Raw genomic sequence first — 19399 nt, forward strand, 5'->3', positions numbered from 1 at the left:
ACACACCCATTATTTGAATTTGACATCTTAATGAGTTTCTCCGGCTTTTCTGTATTTCCAGATAGCCGCTATTTCCAGTTGCGTGCCCATATCTACCAGGCGCGTGGCATCGTGGCAGCAGATGACAATGGACTGTCTGACCCCTTCACCAAGGTGGTGTTCTCCACACAATGCCAGGTCTCACGGGTGAGTGAGTCACAAACTGGAGGCACTTGTTAAACCACCACTGGAGTACCACCTGGGTTTCAATGGGAGGAATGGAGTTGATATACTTATGGGATAGAAGATAATATACTGTGGAAAATTAAACACCTATAGGAGGGCTAGACAGAATAGAGGAAGAATTGAACAGTTTACTATCATATAAATGATCTATCATGATCTACTGTAAAGGGGATATTCAGGTGAACAAAATATATTGTCAATCATAAATCAATCTGGTTTAATACAAGTTGCAACAAGGAGACACTGACACTGCACTGAAGCAGAGAAAATGTCTAACTCGCCTTCTTTCAGCAGGCCCTTATATTTTAATCTCACAGTACCAATGTTCTGTAAACATCAGCCCGAGAGGTTTGAACACAATCAAAACAAAAGACACTGACAACTTTGCCAGCTGCTACAGAATCAGAGTGTTCAGAATCACACAAGGTCATCAATACAATAACAAATCGGTGTCCTCGGTCCTTGTACAGCCAGTCTGGCATCAATCGCTATCAACAGATATTAGTTTAATACATAACATACTGCATCGAGTTTAGTGAACATCAACCCCGAGAGTCACAAATAGAACTCTGGAAATCATGTGTATTACAGAAAGGGAAAACAAATATGCTTAGCATTGTGTTAATAACTTCTTATGGCTGGAAGGGGCAGTATTGAGTAGCTTGGATGAAAGGTGCCCAGAGTAAATGGCCTGCTCCTCAGTCCCAGTTGCTAATATATGCATATTATTAGTAATATTGGATAGAAAACACTCTGAAGTTTCTAAAACTGATTGAATGATGTCTGTGAGTATAACAGAAGTCATATGGCAGGCAAAAACATGAGAAGAAATCCAAACAGTATGTGGAAAATCTGAGGTTGGTCGATTTCCAACCCAGCCCCTATTGAATACACAGTGGGATATGGATCAAGTTGCACTTCCTAGGGCTTCCACTAGATGTCAACCGTCTTTAGAAACTCGAATGAGGCTTCTACTGTGATGTGGGGCTGAATGGGAGCTGAATGAGTCAGGTGTCTGGCAGAGAGCCAGGTCCTGTTCAATGCGCATTTCACATGACAGCGACCTGCGTTCCATGGCTTCTCTACAGACAAAGGAATTCTCCAGTTGGAACGTTATTGAAGATTTATATAAAAACATCCTAAAGATTGATTCTATATTTAGTTTGAAATGTTTCTACGACCTGTAATATAACTTTGAAATTTTTGTCCGACGTTATGCTGGACCTGCACGAGCGTTTGGATTTGTGTAACGCCCTAACAAAAGTAGCTACTTGGACATAAATAATGGACATTATCGAACAAATCAAACATTTATTGTGGAACTAGGATTCCTGGGAGTGCATTGTGATGAAGATCATCAAAGGTAAGAGAATATTTATAATGTTATTTCTGATTTCTGTTGACTCCAACATGGCAGGTAATTTTTTTTCTTTTCTGAGCGCCGTCTCAGATTATTGCATGGTTTGCTTTTGTCGTAAAGTTTAAAAAAAATCTGACACAGCAGTTGCATTAACTTCATATGGCTGCAGGGGCAGTATTGAGTAGCTTGGTTGAAAAGGTGCCCATTGTAAACGGCCAGCTCCTCAGTCTCAGTTGCTAATATATGCATATTATTATTAGTATTGGATAGAAAACACTCTAAAGTTTCCAAAACTGTCAAAATATTGTCTGTGAGTATAACAGAACTGATATTGCAGGCGAAACCCTGAGGAAAATCAAAACAGGAAGTGGCTTCTATTTTGAAAACTCCATGTTCCATAGCCTCCCTTTGCTGGATTTAAAGGGATATGAACCAGATTCCTCTTCCTATCGCTTCCTCAAGGTGTCAACAGTCTTCAGACATAGTTTCAGGCTTTTATTTTGAAAAAGGAGCCAGAACGATTACATCGCTTCAAATGGTCACATGAGTTTTGCTTGCGCAACAGAATTTGGACAGCCATTGTTTTCCCCTCTCCTACTGTGAAAGACATTTGCGGTTGATATATTATCGATTATATATTTTAAAAACAACCTGAGGATTGATTATAAAAAACGTTTGACATGTTTCTGTGGACATTATGGAAACTATTTGGAATTTTCGTCTGCGTTGTCGTGACCGCTCTTTCCTGTGGATTTCTGAACATAACGCAACAAACAAACGGAGGTATTTTGGATATAAAAATCATCTTTATAGAACAAACGGAACATTTGTTGTGTAACTGGGAGTCTCGTGAGTGAAAACATCCAAAGATCATCAAAGGTAAACAATTAATTTGATTTATTTTCTGATGTTAGTGACCGAGCTACCAGATGCTAAGTGTACTTAATGTTTTATCGTGCAATCGATAAACTTACACAAACGCTTGGATTGCTTTCGCTGTAAAGCATAATTTCACAATCTGACACGACAGGTGGATTAACAAAAGGCTAAGCTGTGTTTTCCTATATTGCAATTGTGATTTCATGAATATAAATGTTTATATTAATATTTATTGTATGTAGCGCTATGCTATTCAGCGGTTGTTGATGACACTTATCCCGATAGGGGCATTGCAGCCATAATAAGTTTTAATCATTCTTAAACTGAATATTAACTTTTTTTTTAATATTCCCCATTACATCTACTATCATGATCTACTATCATGGATTATCATAGAAAAGCAACAGTTCGTGCACTAACAAAATCCCAAATCAACCTTCGAAATCACCTGTCACACATGCAATGGAACAATCTGGAACAATGCAGTTTACAATGGGCTTTTGGACGATGTGTTTGAAGTCTGTCAGTACCCATAATAATACAGTAATGATCTCTTTATTAATGAAATGCAAACATGCACAAATAAGTACCCATGTATGTACAGTAGGTCTACATGACTTCCTTCATTGTTTTTTGTGGTTGTATTTTAGGTGATGGAGGAGACTCTCTCCCCGACCTGGTGTGAGCTGCTCCTGTTTGACCAGATCCTCATGGAGGGTAGTAAGGACCAATTAAGAGACGACCCCCCAATAATCATCATTAATGTCTATGATTACGACACAATGGTAAACTCTGTTATGCTATGAATCCAGTATGGCTCTTTTTGTAAACTAGTGTTGTTGTGAATTATTGTTCTACTGCCTGGGTTGAGTTCTAAATGTCTGACCTCTTTTGTATATGTGAGGTGGTAGAGAAATATGTGTAGCCGATCCTATGCCACCCCATATTTAAACCAGAGCATGGGGAGCTTTGCCTAACCATACAATAAAGGTTCTTAGATCTGGTGGGAGGGAAGAGGCTGAGACTGGAATGACGTTCTGATATTTATCATACAGAATGTCTCTTCATGAAGAAAGTATAGAAAGTATTTCAATGATTGGCAAAGGAAAAATAATTATATGAAACAATGAAAATACAATAATATTAAATCCTTGTTGACGCTGCCACTGTAATATAGGCTGTAGTCCAGAATAGCAGTAGTGTACTCAAGGAATGGGCCGTGGCAAGAGTTATGAGTTCTATGGGAGACGTGTCTATACCACCCGCAACATCTGCATAAAGAACTGCAACACAGACAAAACTGGTGACAGTATGATGCCTGAATAACTCCTATCAGTCTATGTTCAATTGTCAGGAACAAAAGCAATACATTATGCCCACGGACTAAGCCAAACCAAAATAGTAAATGTGCCTGCATACTAGATTGGATTGCTCCTAGCAGAACTCGGCGATTCGAAGTGAAAACCTATGCCTCTCATATAACCCTTAAATGACCTTTGCCTAAAAAACGATTTAAAAATGCAATAGTACTGTTGGTCCCTCTTGAGACACTGTAGCCAGTATACTATACACTTCCTCAAAAGTCAGAATTAATCTAATATAGCTCAAGAAATCTGTAATACATTTGGACATTTTTGCCAAGGTCTTAGTCGCAAATGTATTTATATAGCCCTTCTTGCATCAGCTGATGCCACAAAGTGCTGTACAGATACCCAGCCTAAAACCCCAAACAGCAAGCAATGCAGGTGTAGAAGCACGGTGGCTAGGAAAAACTCCCTAGAAAGGCCAAAACCTAGCAAGAAACCTAGAGAGGAACTAGGCTATGAGGGGTGGCCAGTCCTCTTCTGGCTGTGCTGGGTGGAGATTATAACAGAACATGGCCAAGATGTTCAAATGTTCATAAATGACCAGCATGGTCAAATAATAATAATCAGAGTAGTTGTCGAGGGTGCAACAGGTCAGCACCTCAGGAGTAAATGTCAGTTAGCTTTTCATAGCCGATCATTGAGAGTATCTCTACCGCTCCTGCTGTCTCTAGAGAGTTGAAAACAGCAGGTCTGGGACAGGTAACACGTCCAGTGAACAGGTCAGGGTTCCATAGCTGCAGGCAGAACAGTTGAAACTGGAGCAGCAGCACAGCCTTAGCAGGAAGCCAGTGTAGGGAGGCTAGCACTGGAGTAATAATTCTAGTCAGGATTCTAGCAGCCGTATTTAGCACTAACTGAAGTTTATTTAGTGCTTTATCCGGGTAGCTGGAAAGAAGAGCATTGCAGTAGTCTAACTTAGAAATGACAAAAGCATGGATTCATTTTTCTGCATAATTTTTGGACAGAAAATTTCTGATTTTTGCAATGTTATGTAAAAAAAGCTGTCCTTGAAACAGTCTTGATATGTTCGTCAAAAGAAAGATCAGGGTCCAGAGTAACACCGAGGTCCTTCACAGTTTTATTTGAGACGACTGTACAACCATAAAGATTAATTGTCAGATTCAACAGAAGATCTCTGTTTCTTGGGACCTAGAACAAGCATCTCTGTTTTGTCCGAGTTTAAAAGTAGAAAGTTTGCAGCCATCCACTTCCTTATGTCTGAAACACAGGCTTCCAGTGAGGGCAATTTTGGGGCTTCACCATGTTTCATCGAAATGTACAGCTGTGTGTCATCCGCATAGCAGTGAAAGTTAACATTATGTTTTCGAATGACATCCCCAAGAGGTAAAATATATAGTGAAAACAATAGTTGTCCTAAAACGGAATCTTGAGGAACACCGACATTTACAGTTGATTTGTCAGAGGACAAACCATCCACAGAGACAAACTGATATTTTTCCGATGGATAAGATCTAAACCAGGCCAGAACTTGTCCGTGTAGACCAATTTGGGTTTCCAATCTCTCCAAAAGAATGTGGTGATCGATGGTATCAAATGCAGCACTAAGGTCTAGGAGCACGAGGACAGATGCAGAGCCTCGGTCTGACGGCATTAAATGGTAATTTACCACCTTCACAAGTAGAGTCTCAGTGCTATGAATGGGGTCTAATACCAGACTGAAGCATTTCGTATACATTGTTTGTCTTCAGGAAAGCAGTGAGTTGCTGCTTTTCAAAAAAATTGACAGGAATGGGAGATTCGATATAGGCCGATAGTTTTTTATATTTTCTGGTTCAAGGTTTGGCTTTTTCAAGAGAGGCTTTATTACTGCCACTTTTAGTGAGTTTGGTACACATCTGGTGGATAGAGAGCCGTTTATTATGTTCAACATAGGAGGGCCAAGCACAGGAAGCAGCTCTTTCAGTAGTTTAGTTGGAATAGGTTCCAGTATGCAGCTTGAAGGTTTAGAGGCCATGATTATTTTCATCATTGTGTCAAGAGATATAGTACTAGAACACTTGAGTGTCTCCCTTGATCCTAGGTCCTGGCAGAGTTGTGCAGACTCAGGACAACTGAGCTTTGGAGGAATACGCAGATTTAAAGAGGAGTCTGTAATTTGCTTTCTAATGATCATGATCTTTTCCTCAAAAAAGTTCAGGAATTTATTACTGCTGAAGTGAAAGCCATCCCCCCTTAGGGAATGCTGCAGCAGTGAGGCCTCTTCGATACTGCACGGTACTGTCTTTCCAAGCCAGTCGAAAGACTTACAGTTTGTTGTGGCGCCATTTCCGTTCCAATTTTCTGGAAGCTTGCTTCAGAGCTCGGGTATTTTCTGTATACCAGGGAGCTAGTTTCTTATGACAAATGTTTTTAGTTTTTAGGGGTGCGACTGCACCTAGGGTATTGCGCAAGGTTAAATTGAGTTCCTCAGTTAGTTGGTTAACTGATTTTTGTCCTCTGACATCCTTGGGTAGGCAGAGGGAGTCTGGAAGGGCATCAAGGAATCTTTGGGTTGTCTGAGAATTTATAGCACAACTTTTGATGATCCTTGGTTGGGGTCTGAGCAGATTATTTGTTGCAAACGTAATACAATTGTGGTCCGATAGTCCAGGATTATGAGGAAAAACATTAAGATCCACAACATTTATTCCATGGGACAAAACTAGGTCCAGAGTATGACTGTGGAAGTGAGTAAGTCTGGAGACATGTTGGACAAAACCCACTGAGTCGATGATGGCTCCGAATGCCTTTTGGAGTGGGTCTGTGGACATTTCCATGTGAATATTAAAGTCACCAAAAATTTGAATATTATCTGCTATGACAGCAAGGTCCGATAGGAATTCAGGGAACTGAGTGCGGAACGCTGTATATGGCCCAGGAGGCCTGTAAACAGTAGCTATAAAAAGTGATTGAGTAGGCTGCATAGATTTCATGACTAGAAGCTTAAAAGACAAATTGAAATTTGCTATCGTAAATGTTAGCAACACCTCTGCCTTTGCGGGATGCGCGGGGGATATGGTCACTAGTGTAACCAGGAGGTGAGGCCTCATTTAACACAGTAAATTCATCAGGCTTAAGCCATGTTTCAGTCTGGCCTATCATATCAAGATTGTGATCAGTGATTAGTTCATTGACTATGACTGCCTTGGAAGTGAGGGGTCTAACATTAATAAGTAACCCTATTTTGAGATGTCAGGTATCACAATCTCTTTCAATAATGACAGGAATGGAGGAGGTCTTTATTCTAGTGAGATTGCTAAGGTGAACACCGCCATGTTTAGTTTTGCCCAACCTAGGTCGAGGGACAGACATGGTCTCAATGGGGATGACTGAGCTGACTACACTGACTGTGCTAGTGGCAAACTCCACTAAACTGGCAGGTTGGCTAACAGCCTGCTGCCTAGCCCGCACCCTATTTCATTGTAGAGCTAGGTGAGTTAGAGCCCTGTCTATGTTCGTAGATAAGATAAGAGCACCCCTCCAGCTAGGATGGAGTCCGTCACTCCTCAACAGGACAGGCTTGGTCCTGTTTGTGTGGGTGTCCCAGAAAGAGGGCCAATTATCTACAAAGTTATCTTTTGGGAGGGGCAGAAAATAGTTTTCAACCAGCGACTCTGCTGTAGAGCTCATCACTCCCCCTAACTGGGAGGGGGCCAGAGACAATTACTCGATGCCAACACATCTTTATAGCTGATTTACACGCTGAAGCTATGTTGCGCTTGGTGACCTCTGACTGTTTCATCCTAACATCGTTGGTGCCGACATGGATAACAATATCCATCTACACTTGCCAGTTTTAGCTTTAGCCAGCACCATCTTCAGATTATCCTTAACGTCGGTAGCCCTGCCCCCTGGTAAACAATGTATGATCACTGGATGATTTGTTTTAAGTCTAATACTGCGGGTAATGGACTCGCCAATGACTAGGGTTTTCAATTTGTCAGAGCTAATGGTGGGAAGCTTTGGTGTCTCAGACCCTGTAACGGGAGGAGTAGAGACCAGAGAAGGCTTGGCCTCTGACTCCGACTCGCTGCTTAATGGGGAGAACCGGTTGAAAGTTTCTGTCGGCTGAATTAGCGGCACCGGTTGAACATTCCTACAGCATTTCCCTCCAGAAGCCATGAGAAAGTTGTCCAGCTGCGGGGACCGTGCGAGGGGATTTATACTACTATCTGTGCTTACTGGTGGCACAGACGCTGTTTCATCCTTTCCTACACGGAAATTACCCTTGCCTAACAATTGCGTCTGAAGCTGGGCTTGCAGCACAGCTATCCTCACCGCAAGGCGATCATTCTCCTGTATATTATGAGTATAGCGACTGCAAATAGAAGGCATCATGTTAATGTTACTACTTAGCTTCGGCTGGTGGAGGTCCTGACGAACGCCGTCCAGATAAAGCGTCCGGAGTGAAAAAGTTGAATGTGAAAAAGTTGAGTGAGGAAAAAACTACAAATATAAACGGTAATTAAAAGTAAAAACCGTAAAGTTGTCAGGTAGCGAAGTAAGGTTAGCAACAAAACGCACAGCCGCACGTAAACCACCAACTAACTAAGATTTTTTTTAGGGGGTAGATCAGCTTCAATATTGCAGATAGATCGTGGCTCTAATCTAATGGACAACACTTAGGCTTATTCTTCCAGTTTACATATATGCACTACCGGTCAAAAGTTTTAGAACACCTACTCATTCAAGGGTGACCTCATGAGGACCTCCACAGGAATGGAAGACCCAGAGTTACCTCTGCTGCAGAGGATAAGTTCATTAGAGTTACTAGCCTCAGAAATTGCAGCCCAATTAAATGGTTCACAGAGTTCAAGTAACAGACACATCTCAACATCAACTGTTCAGAGTAGACTGCGTAAAAATCAGGCCTTCATGGTTGAATTGATGCAAAGAAACCACTATTAAAGGACACCAATAATAAGACGAGACTTGCTTGGGCTAAGAAACACAAGCAATGGACATTAGACCCGTGGAAATTTGTCATCTGGTCTGGAGTCCAAATTGGAGATTTTTGGTTACAACCGCCATGTCTTTGTGAGATCCGTTGTGGGTGAACGGATGATCTCCACATGTGTATTTCCCACCGTAAAGCATGGAGTAGGAGGTGTTATGGTGTGGGGGTGCTTTGCTGGTGACACTGTCTGTGATTTATTTAGAATTCAAGGCACACTTAACCAGCATGGCTACCACAGCATTCTGCAGCGATACACCATCCCATCTGGTTTGGGCATAGTGGGACTATCATTTGTTTTCAACAGGACAATGACCCAACACACCTCCAGGCTGTGTAAGGGCTATTTTACCAAGAAGGAGAGTGATGGAGTGCTGCATCAGATGACCGGGCCTCCACAATTTGAGATGGTTTGGGATGAGTCTGACCGCAGAGTGAAGGAAAAGCAGCCAACAAGAGCTCAGCATATGTGGGAACTCCTTCAAGATGTTTGAAAAAGCATTCCTCATGAAGCTGGTTGAGAGAATGCCAAGAGTGTGCAAAGCTGTCACCAAGGCAAAGGGTGGCTATATTGAAGAACCTAAGATATAAAATATATTTTGATTTGTTTAACACTTTTTTGGATACTACATTATTCCAAGTGTTATTTCATACTTTTGATGTCTTCACTATTATTCTACATTGTAGAAAATAGTAAAAATAAAGAAAAACCCTTGAATGAGTAGGTGTGTCCAAACTTTTGACTGGTACTGTACTTATCCAGCAGCAATGCCACACACTACATACACCGGGACGGCAGAGGAGGGCACAGCCATTGCGGTCACAATAGTGCTGGGCGAGTGCCCCTTATCACACCTCCATCCCACCTACCCAAAAAACATACCAGGCTTCAGAGGTTACACTAAAACTAAGACTATCCAGGGTGGGATACTAAAACACACCAATACATGTGCCCGTACCAATAAATAATTGAATTACTAAAACCAATAACATTATCGTGTTCCGGTTTCCGGTCACTGATCCCGGCGACTATCTTCAAATGTAACCTGGGGGATTTGTATAGCCTAAAGCATGAAAGACACAGAGAATCTCACTGTCGATAGACTGACGATAAGCAATAATCACAGCCGGAGGCCGTTTCTTCTCTTGCTAGAACAAAAGCGGTACCTGTTGCGTGCCGACCCGGTAATGACGAACCTACTGTTTCTACTTCGCAATGCTCATCTAGCTAGCTAAACATTTGGCAAAACTATCTCAGATAGCTTGGAATCTCTAGACCAGGGGTGTCCAACTCATTACATGGAGGGCCAAGTGTCTGCAGCTTTGAGTTTTTCCCCTTTTCAAGACCTAGACATTCAGGTGAGGGGAGTTCCTTACTAATTAGTGACCTTAATTCATCAATCAAGTACAAGGGAGGAGTGAAAACACTCAGCCCTCTGTCGAATGAGTTTGACACGTGCTCTAGACCATAAGAAATACAGACAGATATGCATTGCCAAAAAACGCTACTGCCACCTTCTAGTTTGGAGTATTTTAACAAGGCTGACGACCTCCAAGGTCTTTGCTGTGTGAACACAAAATACATTCGGTTCAGAAGTGCTAAGTATTGTCGGCAGGCAAACATTTGACAATCCTACCAGTATGTCTGAGGTTTTACTGTTCCTGAAGCCGATTCTACCCCGTCTTTTTTTTTTACACGAGGTGGGAGGTTCTATGGACTATTCTACCACACAGATTATCTTTCACACAGGGAGGGAAGCATTTGAATAACCAGTCAGATATGATACAAAAATACATGTTTTATTCATAGAAACCATAGGTTTGGGTTCAACAGGTTACAGTTTGTTATCACAAATAAACTTCATCACAGACAGGTATTCAATAAGTAACTTATTCAAGTGTTCAATATCAGGAAGTTTCAATAAACACTATGGTTTCTGGCTCAACAATATTGAAACACAACATACCTAGGGAGGTGTGCCATAAACATAATCACAATTCATTCTCATCATAGATTTGGTCTAGGCCAGAGGTTCTCAAAGTGGGGTCCATGTACAATGTACTGCAAGGGGTCTGTGGCCAGATCTCAATATACACTGAGTATACAAAAACATTAGGAACACCCCCCTCTTTTGCTCTCAGAACAGTCTCAATTTGTCAGAACATGGACTCTACAAGGTGTCGAAAGAGTTCCACAGGGATGCTGGCCCATGTTGATTCCAATGGGTCCCACAGTTGTGTGTAGTTGGCATTTGGCTGGATGTCTTTTGGGTGGTTGACCATTCTTGATGCACACAGGAAACTGTTGAGTGTGAAAAACCCAGCAGCGGTGCACTTCTTGACACAAACCGGTGTGCCTGTCACCTACTACCATACCCCGTTCAAAGGCACAGAAATATTTTTTCTTGCCCATTCACCCTCTAATTGCACACCAATCCATGTCTCAATTGTCTCAAGGATTAAAAATCCTTCTTTAACCTGTCTCCTCCCCTTCATCTATACTGATTGAAGTGGATTTAACAAGAGACATCAATAAGGGATCATAGCTTTCACCTGGATTCACCTGGTCAGTTTATGTCATGGAACGAGCAGGTGTTCTTAATGTTTTCTATACACAGTATATATATACTTTTTAAAATAAATATTACTAACATATTAAACAAATGTATCCATGGAATAAATTTAGAGGGTGTAATACAATGTAATCTTAATCTACAATTTATGTTCTTAACCCTGGGCAACATGGGCCTTGGAGGCTCACAGGGATATTGCTTTCCACAGTACTGGCTTTATTTTTTTTAACACATAAATGCACTGTAATTTAAGCTTTAAAACTGCAACGTTTTCTCTTTGCCTCATGGAATAATGTGTAGAATTGCAGGGTATTAGCTTTAAAGTTGCAACAACAGTCGCCGTACTTGTCCGTCCAAGGCACGCCAGCCTGCAAATAGTAAGGGGATTCCCTAAATTAATGAAACGGACAAACATTTATACCTTGGGCCATGTTCTTAATTACAACGTGGCACACCTGGGAACCAACAGGCCAAGAGACAGGTTCAATCATACAATTAGGAATTAGAATAGGATCTCTATGGGTTCAAGACAATTCAGCAGTTCTACCCTGTTACATCTTTCGCATATACAAGGACATTTGCCGACCCTAAAATGACAGGACATCATGATGCCAAATAAGTTATCCTAATATCCAATTAGGACAACAGTTTGTCAATAAAATCCCTTAAAAATAACTATCAGTTGAAAACATGCATACACAGGTGGTCATCAGGCACTTCACCCAGGTCTCATGTATTTCTCTGTGTTAACGATGTCACAGGGGAGTCCTGAGCCCCTGGGCCGAGCGTTCGCTGAGCCGGAGCTGAAGTTTGTGGAGGAGCCATATAAGAAGCCCATGCTGAAGTTCTTTGACATCAGCCGAGGCAAAGCCTCAGCGGGGGAGCTCCTGGCGGCCTTTGAGCTGATAGAGCTGGACTACTCAAGCTTTGGAGAGGTCAGACACTTAAAGCATTAGTTTCTTATGGAAATAGCAAGGTCAGAAGCCCTGCTTTATAAGGAAAACAATATAGCAAGTGAGTGAATTAGTGAGTGAGACTGGACAGGGGAGATGGAGAGAGAGAGATTGGAATGTCAAAGCAAATAGAGACTAAGAAATACTATCTTATACGTTATTAAGCCACTATGTTTACACTTATGGTGTGGTAAATATATTAATAATTTAGATGTATATAGGCCCCACGAAGGTAGCATTGCTGCTGTGGTTGGGAAAGTATACTCTTTCTGACTTTTTTTCTCCTCTCTATCTACCCAGCCATCACTACCTGCTGATGTGTACCCCAGGGAGCCTGAGTATCTAAAGGAAGAGAAGTATTACATCATCCCAGATGGGGTTAGGCCTGTACTGAAGAAATTTCGTATAGAAGTAGGTGAAAACCTTTCCTCTATAAAATGTGTATGACATTATAATATATGTCACTTTATAAAAGCTTTTTATCCAAAGTGACTTATACAGTAAAGTGAGTGCATACAGTATTATGTGTATGTGATCCCCGTGGGATATGAACCCAAAACATTGGTATTGCTAGCGCAACACTCACCAACTGAGCTATATCAATACCTTTTGATGGCTGCTGTACTACAGTATGTTGAGTGTGTTTCCTATCATGTGATGCTGCTGCCTCAGTGCTATGGTGTATTGAGTGTCAGTTGAAACCACTGTGATGCTTGTGTTCATTTGAACATCTTGGCCATGTTCTGTTATAATCTCCACCCGGCACAGCCAGAAGAGGACTGGCCACCCCTCATAGCCTGGTTCTTCTCTAGGTTTCTTCCTAGGTTCCTGCCTTTCTAGGGAGTTTTTCCTAGCCACCGTGCTTCAACACCTGCATTGCTTGCTGTTTGGGGTTTTAAGCTGGGTTTCTGTACAGCTCATTGTGACATCAACTGATGTAAGAAGGGCTTTATAAATACAATTGATTGATTGTGTTCAGGTGCTGTATTGGGGTGTGCGAGACCTGAAGAGGGTCAACCTGTTTGAAGTGGAGAGGCCTCAAGTGAGAATGGAGTGTGCTGGACAAAGGATCGAGTCAGAGGAAATCGAGGGCTACAAAGTCCTTCCCAACTTCAAAGAGGTTGTCAAACACTTTGATGTGGTAAGTACTTATTTTCCACTGACAAAACTGGCCCACTGTGTTTAATATTGAACTGTAGCTCCAGGTTTTAGATGTGAATTTTTAACATGAGTACTTGTAGTACAAGCTAAATTCACCAGAAGGATTACTTCAAGGGGGGTTGGACACATTTGCTGCCTTTAGTCCAGCCATTCATTTAGTGTAAGAGTACAAAAGTCTGATGCTTAATGATCAGAATGTATGCTGGTTTTTGTCTCCGTCTAGCATCTTTCAATCAGAGACCAAATTATACAGATCAATGACACTAATTGATCAATTAAGTCTCATAGAGAAATGACAAACAGAACTGTGGTCCTCAAGGGAATATTTATTTTTGTAGTTTTATTTAACTAGGTAAGTCAGTTAAGAACAAATAAACCCTAACCCGGACGACGCTGGGCCAATTGTGCACCGCCCTATGGGACTCCCAATCACGGGCGGTTGTGATACAGCCCGGAATCGAACCAGGGTCTGTAGTGACGCCTCTAGCACTGAGTTGCAGTGACTTTGACCGCTGCGCCACTCGGGAGCCCCCAACTAGAGTTGTGCATCCCTGATCTCCAGTTTCTTGTTTTATCCCCCTATAGGACCTTCCAGAGCTGACGTACCTTCACCCTCCTCTCACCATCTTTGTGATGGAGCAGCGGGCATTCGGCAGGCTGGTACTGGTGGGCACACACGTGGTCCAAAGTCTGATGCAATTTGCACCAAAAAACCTGGAGGAATGGGGAGACGATGAGGAGGAACCTGAAAGTTGTGGTACGAGTGACTAACATGTTAGTCCTATCTTTTACCCTAGGTCTTTTTTTGTTTACAGATAAACCTATCAGGACTCAGGATGAGACCCAGATGCAGACACAGGAGGCGGATTGTTCAGTTCTCAGATAATTTATTATAACACAGGGAGCAGGCAAAGGGCAGGTCGAAGAGGCAGAGGTTCGTGACCAGATCAGAGTCCGACAGGTACTGGACGGCAAGTAGGCTCAGGGTCGGGGCAGACAAGAAAGGTCAGAACCGGAAAAGCTAGAAACAAAAAACTAGAGAGCAGGGAAAACAGGAAACACGCTGGGACGACCTGACAATACAAGATGTACTGGCAGAAACATTCCTGAAGGAAACCGGTTTCAGTCTTTCAGAGATTTGAGACTGGAACGGAAGTTCACCTTCCAGCAAGACAATGACCCTAAGCATACTGCTAAAGCAACACTCGAGTGATTTAAGCTGAAACATTTAAATGTCTTGGAATGGCCTAGTCAAATCCCTGACCTCAATCCAATTGAAAATCAGTGGTATGACTTAAAGATTGCTGTATACCAGTGGAACCCATCCAACTTGAAGGAGCTGGAGCAGTTTTGCCTTGAAGAATGGGCAAAAATCCCAGTGGCTAGATGTTCCAAGCTTATAGAGACATACCCCAAGAGACTTGCAGCTGTAATTGCTATTACAGGTGACTCTACAAAGTATTGCACGCTCAAGTTTTCAGTTTTTGTGTGTTATTTCTTGTTTGTTTCACAATAAAAAAATACTTATTCAATCAAAATATTCAACAATATCAAAAGCTTTTGACAGGCCCTCAAACAAAGCAGCACATTTATTTTTAGTGTCTTAAAGCACTGACAAGATCATTAATAACTAAAGTGGTTGCTATAATAGTGTATGCCCAGGCCAAAACCCTGATTGAGGGCAAAGTTGAATATTTACCAAGGACTCAATCTTAACTGGACAGGAAAGCCTTGAAATGGGACGATAATGATCAATACTATCCCGCCCTTATGGAGTGGCAGCACAAGAGCTGATTTCCATCATTTGGGAATATTTCCTGATAACAATGTAAAATTAAATATATGGGTTATTGAGCCAACCACGATGCACACTTAAGCAGACCGGATCCAATTGGTTGTTCTCTGTTGATTTCTTGTCGTCTATTGCTAGCAAAGCATCCAGGACTTACTTTTCTGTAAATACCCCCCCCCCAAAAAGCTTTAACTATCATTTCTCTGATCATTCAACAAGTTCCCCATATCAGCATCCAGCCTAGTATCATTGTGAATAGACTTAGCAGTTCTTTCTAAGAGAGCCTGCTGAAATAAAATTATTAAATGCATCAATGATGGCATTTTTTTCCAGAATGAGGCCAGTGTCTGAATTAATATTGTTGTGGCAGAGAGGAGGAAGTAGAAACCTTCAGTGATTTGACAGTTTTTCAAGAACTTAGCAGGGTTCCCATTACAATACGAAAGAGTGGTTACATTTAGCCTTTCTGATATGTCTTACACAATGATTCCTCAGTTGCTTAAAAGCTTGCCAGTCCCGTCCTAAGCCTGTGTTCCTAGCCTTGACACAAGCATAATTTATTTTATTAATGACTCCGATCAATCAGAGTTGACTTTGAAGGATCTTTAGGGTTGGGCCGTGTAGGCTTAGTCTCCAGCTGGGTTAGTTTTAGGTCATTACACGTCTTTTAGATTGTCTGAAGCCTGCATTTCCCAATCATAATTTAGGTCACCCAGGATAATAACTTTTGATTTAGTAAAAAAAAGACAACATACTAAACTCAGCAAAAAAAGAAACGTCCTCTCACTGTCAACTTTGTTTATTTTCAGCAAACTTAACATGTGTAAATATTTGTATTAACATAACAAGATTCAACAACTGAGACATAAACTGAACAAGTTCCACAGACGTGACTACCAGAAATTTAATAATGTGTCCCTGAACAAAGGGGGGGGGGGTCAAAATCAAAAGTAACAGTCAGTATCTGGCAGAGGTGGGACCAAGTCATTGTTTCACAAGTCACATGTAAGTCTCAAGTCTTAGCACTCAAGTCCGAGTCAAGTCTCAAGTCAAGACCGTCAAGTATTAAGTCAAGTCCTAAACTTTGAGTTTCGAGTCCTAAACAAGTCATAATGTGCTCTTCACCAAATGTAATACCATTTCATATTTAAATAATAGTATATTACATTAACGCAAATCATGAATGCTTTTAAAAATATCTCTGTATTTATTACTTAAACGTTATATTTCCAAGGAAATACATGGGTAGCCAGCCATTTGAAAGACCCCCCAATAGTGATCGACTATTGAGAATCGCTATGGGGTGCAATCGGGCGATGTAGGCTTGTACACAATCGCCCAACCTTAACACACACACACACACACACACACTCTCTGTGTGTGGTTACAGTAGGCTAACGTATGTTAATGGTTTTACGAACAGCAGTAACATCAGGCATTTAGGCTACCAACTGCCTAGCCATTTGTAGCTCAATCTTGGGTGAAATTATCAAGTTCCCTCACTGACTGACTGTGTGGAGGCTCATTGATTTAACGTTATCTTAGTCTACATGCTAGACTAGCAAAGTTATACATTTTTTTGCCAATATTAGCCACGACTTACCGTTCTTTGTGCAGCTTCAAATGTCGAACAAAGTTGTAAATTGTTGCCCTCCGTCTATAATTTTCTTCCCGCATGTTTTGCAAGTTGCAATCTTTTTTTGTTGTCTTTATATACGAAAATAATAATTTTGGGTATTATCTTTCCAAGGGCTCCATCTGAATTCACCTGCCGACGTACCTCTGCACTGCCATGCACAAGTTTTTCTCAGCTGGCACAATTTGATTGGCTGCTGTCAGATTCAAACTGTAATCCATTAAATGAAGAGTTGATGCACTGCACACTTTTTTAAATAGTAGAATTTTTCATATTTGTGATTGGGGAGGGTATCAAGTCAGGTCGAGTCAAAAGGCTCAAGTCCAAGTTAAGTCACGAGTCATTGGTGTTAAAGTCAAAGTCGAGTTGCAAGTCATCATATTTGTGAGTCTGACTCGAGTCCGACTCGAGTCCAAGTCATGTGACACCTCCCACACCTCTGGTATCTGGTGTGGCCACCAGCTGCATTAAGTACTGCAGTGCATCTCCTCCTCATGGACTGCACCAGATTTGACATTTCTTGCTGTGAGATGTTACCCCACTCTTCCACCAAGGCACCTGCAAGTTCCTGACATTTCTGGGGGGAATAGCCCTAGCCCTCACCCTCCGATCCAACAGGTCCCAGACGTGCTCAATGGGATTGAGATCCGGGCTCTTCGCTGGCCATGGCAGAACACTGACATTTCTGTCATGCTGGAGGGTCATGTCAGGATGAGCCTGCAGGAAGGGTACCACATGAGAGAGGAGGATGTCTTCCCTGTAAAGCACAGCTTTGAGATTTCCTGCAATGACAACAAGCTCAGTCGGATGATGCTGTGACACACCGCCCCAGACCATGATGGATCCTCCACCTCCAAATCGATCCCGCTCCAGAGTACAGGCCTCGGTGTAACGCTAATTCCTTCGACGATAAAGTCAGAGACAAAACTGCGACTCATCAGTGAAGAGCACTTTTTGCCAGTCCTGTCTGGTGCCCATAGGCGACATTGTTACCGGTGATGTCTGGTGAGGACCTGCCTTACAATAGGCCTACAAGCCCTCAGTCCAGCCTCTCTCAGCCTGTTGCGGACAATCTGAGCACTGATGGAGGGATTGTGTGTTACTGGTGTAACTCGGGCAGTTGTTGTTGCCATCCTGCACCTGTCTCGCAGGTGTGATGTTCTGATGTACTGATCCTGTGCAGGTGTTGTTACATGTGGTCTCCCTGTAGCGTTGTCTTAGGTGTCGCTCAGAACGGGAATTGCAATTTATTGCCCTGGCAACATCTGCAGTCCTCATGCCTCCTTGCAGCATGCCTAAGGCATGTTCATGCAGATGAGCAGGGACCGTGGGCATCTTTCTTTTGGTGTTTTTCCGAGTCAGTTGGCCTCTTTAGTGTCCTACGTTTTCATTACTGTGATCTTAATTGCCTACCGTCTGTAAGCTGTTAGTGTCTTAACGACTGTTTCCACAGGTGCATGTTCATTAATTGTTTATGGTTCATTGAATAAGTATGGGAAAGAGTGTTTAAACCCTTTACAATGAAGATCTGTGAAGTTTTTCTGTTTTTTCCCCCGAATTATTCTGAAAGACAGAGTCCTGGAAAAGGGACACTTCTTTTTTTGCTGAGGTTAGTGAACTTTGCTGAGGTTAGTGAACTAGACAAAGGCTAGCCGAGGGAGGATGGTAAGACCCCTATAACTGTTATGAATACATGTTTTTCCCAGACACAGCCTTAAAGTAGAACTGACAGCATTTTTGCAGTATAAAACCCCTAAAATCTGTTGATATACACCCCCAAGACACTTTTGATAATTTTCTGACAAGCGAGCACTTATATATGTTAATTTTCACGTTTTCAGAAATTCTTAGAATTTTGGGTTTTACATAGGTATAGTAAGGCATTTGTAAAAATTCTATCACAGTATGAAGTGGGAAAGCGGCCGTGAATTTTGGACAATTATTAGACACTGCAGTAAATAAAACTTAATAAAAACATCTGTTTCATCCATTACCGGAGTCTACGCAGACCAGTGCACCATAGCCAACCAGAACTAAATTAGGCTTTTTGTAAGCAAGCCATTTGCCACACAGGCCGGCCATCATTCACTTTGAACTTGACTGTGTTTACAGACAGTTGCGTCACTTTAGATCATTCGAACGCATTCGCCAAAAGCCACAATACCACGGAAGTCCTCATACATTTGGGAACTTTAAAGTCCTACTGACCATACAACCATAAAAATGTATTTTCCTGTATGCACATCAACAAGATCAACAACTAATGCTAGCCAGAGTAAGATGAGCTAAAAACTAATGAAGGAACATTAGATGAAACCTCTCAAACTTTTTCAGCTAGTTGGTTGTAAAAATTGCACTAATAAACAATGGGGAATTGTAGCCTACTCATTCTTCTGCAGCTTGCATGCAACCAAGCAGCTAACCAACCAAGCTAACTGACCAGCTAGTTACTTCTAGACACAAATGAGAGAACACCTCACTCTGACCATTTTACCCGCC

At 41.8% G+C, this 19399-nt stretch overlaps 1 protein-coding gene across 2 annotated transcripts in view; it reads left to right on the top strand.

The window, feature by feature from the left end:
* The window catches only part of fer1l4 (fer-1 like family member 4), a 102857-nt gene that overhangs the window by 48799 nt on the left and 34659 nt on the right, over positions 1-19399 (top strand). For both annotated transcript variants that reach the window (XM_024426383.2, XM_024426382.2), the window contains exons 25-30: positions 62-186; positions 3115-3249; positions 12120-12293; positions 12612-12722; positions 13291-13452; positions 14058-14229. In XM_024426383.2, the coding sequence (XP_024282151.1) occupies positions 62-186; positions 3115-3249; positions 12120-12293; positions 12612-12722; positions 13291-13452; positions 14058-14229 (879 nt within the window). The remainder of the gene's footprint in view (positions 1-61; positions 187-3114; positions 3250-12119; positions 12294-12611; positions 12723-13290; positions 13453-14057; positions 14230-19399) is intronic.

The sequence above is a fragment of the Oncorhynchus tshawytscha genome, linkage group LG07 (genome assembly GCF_018296145.1).
Source record: "Oncorhynchus tshawytscha isolate Ot180627B linkage group LG07, Otsh_v2.0, whole genome shotgun sequence".
NCBI lineage: Eukaryota > Metazoa > Chordata > Actinopteri > Salmoniformes > Salmonidae > Oncorhynchus > Oncorhynchus tshawytscha.